The 3,483-nt window shown below is 35.2% G+C and overlaps 1 protein-coding gene across 1 annotated transcript in view; it reads right to left on the bottom strand.

Moving 5' to 3' along the window:
• Window positions 1-1,292: 1,292 nt before the first annotated feature.
• The window catches only part of PDCL3 (phosducin-like 3), an 8,597-nt gene continuing 6,406 nt past the window's right edge, over window positions 1,293-3,483 (bottom strand). The window contains exon 6 of the mRNA XM_012641886.1: window positions 1,293-1,670. Coding sequence (XP_012497340.1) covers window positions 1,528-1,670 — 143 coding nt within the window. The 3' untranslated portion in view covers window positions 1,293-1,527. The remainder of the gene's footprint in view (window positions 1,671-3,483) is intronic.

The following is a 3,483-nucleotide window of genomic DNA, read 5'->3' as shown; positions in this document are numbered from 1 at the left end:
GAAAGGCAGCAGTTCTCCTACAAACCCCACAGAACTAGCACCTAGTGATAGAACTGACCAAGATTCTTTCAACCCTGTAACTAAAATTTCATGAAACACCCTTCGAGGTAAACCACTAGAGAGAGTATGTTTTTATCAGCAGCACAGTATGAAACATACTGATAAAACAGTATGTTTTACCAACAGCACATCTCATGTATGTAGAAAAGCAAAAATCACTAAGGCAGACGCCTCTGACAGATAAAAATGGGTGACAGCTGCTTAGCATTCTTTGAATTAGAGGAAAATTAAATTTTACAATATAATCAAAGAACTCCATGCTGATTCACATTTTTAAGTTTCTAACCAGCATTAAGTACTATATCACTCAACACAAATATTAGGAAATAATATTTCCTCTAATTTTTCTGTTATCAATGTCAATTTGACAAGAATGATGAAGCTAACAGGATTCTGGTTCACAAAACTACTTGATGTTTTTTATTTTTATTTTTTTTTCAGACAGAGTCTCACTCTGTTGCCCGGGCTAGAGTGCCGTGGCGTTAGCCTAGCTCACAGCAACCTCAAACTCCTGGGCTCAAGCGATCCTACTGCCTCAGCCTCCCGAGTAGCTGGGACTACAGGAATGCGCCACCATGCCCGGCTAATTTTTTCTATATATGTATTTTTAGTTGTCCAGATAATTTCTTTCTATTTTTAGTAGAGACGGGGTCTTGCTCTTGTCTCGAACTCCTGACCTTGAGCGATCCACCTGCCTCAGCCTCCCAGAGTGCTAGGATTACAGGCGTGAGCCACTGCGCCTGGCCTTGATGTTTTTTATTGACTGAGATACAGTTTATCTCTTTATATGTGTGCTTATATCTTTATTTCCAAAAAAGAATTTAATGTGGCCTTTTATAGTAATGAAAATAGCTGATACCTCGACAGTCTGAGATAAATATTAACTAGAAAAAACATTTAATCAAATATAGCAGTAAACTGGAATCTTTCCATTATTGTTTTGATAAGACAATGTTTGTTTCACAAAAATTACTATTTCTTCTAAATAGGATAAATACTAAGATTTTTTTCTCTAGAGATTGTTCCTATATGTTGAGAGTTGATAATCATATTGCTATCTTTATAAGATAAAAATAAACGATGAAACTATAAAGCTTAGTTTGCCATTTTCCACTGTACAATTTACTCACATTTACTTAAAACTCCATATTTCTTTTTATATAGTTATATGTCAAAAAATAGTGACTAGGTTTTATGGCTTACTTAAAATACAAGAGAGAAAAACGTAGACATTTGCCATACCAATGGCTGTTTTTAATTTTTTTTAAAGAAATGTTATAATTTAAAAAGAGTTCCAAGAAATTTAAGAGAATTCCCAGCAATAATCATTTCTAAAATGTACGAGATTTGAAACACAATTATAAAAGGCTAAAAACCCAAAGGATTCATTCTTACTTTTTCTTGTTTACAAAAATCCAGACAATTTGTCACATCAAGAAAGTTCGGCAAGCTGTGGCAGCTGCAGCCTTAGTCATCCTCAGAATCACTATCCCTCCTGAGGGGGACAGAGCACCGCACTGAGGACAGCAATGTGTCTTCAATCGGTTTCTTAGGATTCTCCTCCAGGTCTGTCTTGACTGCTCCAGACTCAGACAGTTTCCACTCCAGCTCTACAATGACAAAGAAAAAACATTATCACCTAGGGCACCATGGGCACTGCTGCCTGCACCCGTAGTCCATTCAGTCATGGTTCTTCTAAGCAGAAAATACGATTATCAACATGATGACAATTTGATTTTAGTACCATAATTTTAAGGTACCTAAAAGAAAGGGAAACAAATCAGACCTTTAAGAAGGAAAACACAAAATACTTTCAAACATGTTTTTAGAAGACGAGATCAAATGAGGTATTATAGAAACTTGAACCTATATGGAAATTAAAATACAATACAAAGAATAAACCTATCCTCTGATGACTGCAGTTTCCCAGGTTAGACAATTTCCCAGGCAAGAAATCAGCATGAAACATTTAAAGGAAATAATTTCTATAGGGCTGCTGGCAATCTAATCATTAAATCTAATATTAGTTAATAAAAGGAAATTTTTCAGCCTCAAGGCCAGTACCCCAATCTAGGGTCAAGGGATAAATGTATGATGATACCCTAGAATTGATAACATTTGTTCTAAGTAATAAAAAAAAATAAAATACCAGAAAGTAATGAATCAGTGACTAAAGACTCAGCTCCTATATCTCACTGAAATGCCACATGGTATGAGACCTTGTGAAGCAAAATTAAGTGATATATTTTTCCACTGCAGAGAAGAACCCAAGCTGAACTAAGGGACTACTCAAGGGATGCTAAAACAAATATCTTGGCTTAAAGGAAGATCAATGCAGAGATATTCTGCTTATTGGGTACTTCTATTCAACTCTGACAACCGATTTTATTGAAGTCATATTTTAACTGATTTTATTAAAGTACTCCATGAAACAGAGTAGAATGGTGCTACCAGGGATTGGGGGTAAATAGGAAGACATTGGTCAAAGGGTACGAACTTTTAGTTGTAAGATGGATAAGTTCTGGAGACCTAATGTACAGCATGGTGACTACAGTTAATAATTATGTATTGTATACTTGAAATTTGCTAGGAGAGTAGATCTTAAGTATTCTCATCACAAAAAGAAAAAGGATAACTTGTCAGGTAATGGATGTGGCAATTAGTTTGACTGTGGTGATCATTTCACATTATATATCAAATCATTATGTTATAAACCTTATATATACACATTTTTATCAATCACCTCAATAATGTTGGGGGGGAGTGCTCCATAGAGATGAATACACCACTATTTTTCAGCTCTAGGTACTTTGGTTCAATGTTATGCAAACTCAACACAAATTTCTTTAAAAAAAACCAAGAATTCTGATTCTTGACTCAAGAAAATGTTTATATACTATGTTTCTATATCCACACATATGTATATATGAGTATATATATTTAATGTTAATGTTCATTTACACACAGCATCATTTTATATAAGTTCCCTAGTCCTCAAATAAGACTTTTTCTAGAAATAAAGACTGTAAGTACGATTATACACCTATCTCCCTCCCCTCATGGTACATTCAAAAAAGGTCATAATAGGCAAATATATTTAGTTGGAAATGCAATATGCCCTTGAACATTGGAAAAATGTCTAACTGACGTATCTCCTATGTGTGTGTATGTTTATACTCATCCCAGTTGAATACCTTAGTGGTATAGTATTAAAGTCATGTTTAAAAATATGCTTTTGAACACTAGTAAAGCAAAATTGAATGTATTATTTCAGTAAAGAGATAAACAATTTTACTTGGGGCTGGACGCGGTGGCTCACGCCTGTAATCCTATCACTCTGGGAGGCCGAGGTGGGCGGATTGTTTGAGCTCAGGAGTTCGAGACCAGCCCAAGCAAGAGCGAGACCCCGTCTCTACTAAAAAT

Source organism: Propithecus coquereli, unplaced genomic scaffold (genome assembly GCF_000956105.1).
Source record: "Propithecus coquereli isolate 6110/MARCELLA unplaced genomic scaffold, Pcoq_1.0 Scaffold171, whole genome shotgun sequence".
Lineage (NCBI taxonomy): Eukaryota > Metazoa > Chordata > Mammalia > Primates > Indriidae > Propithecus > Propithecus coquereli.
This window is presented reverse-complemented; position numbering and strand designations above follow the sequence as displayed.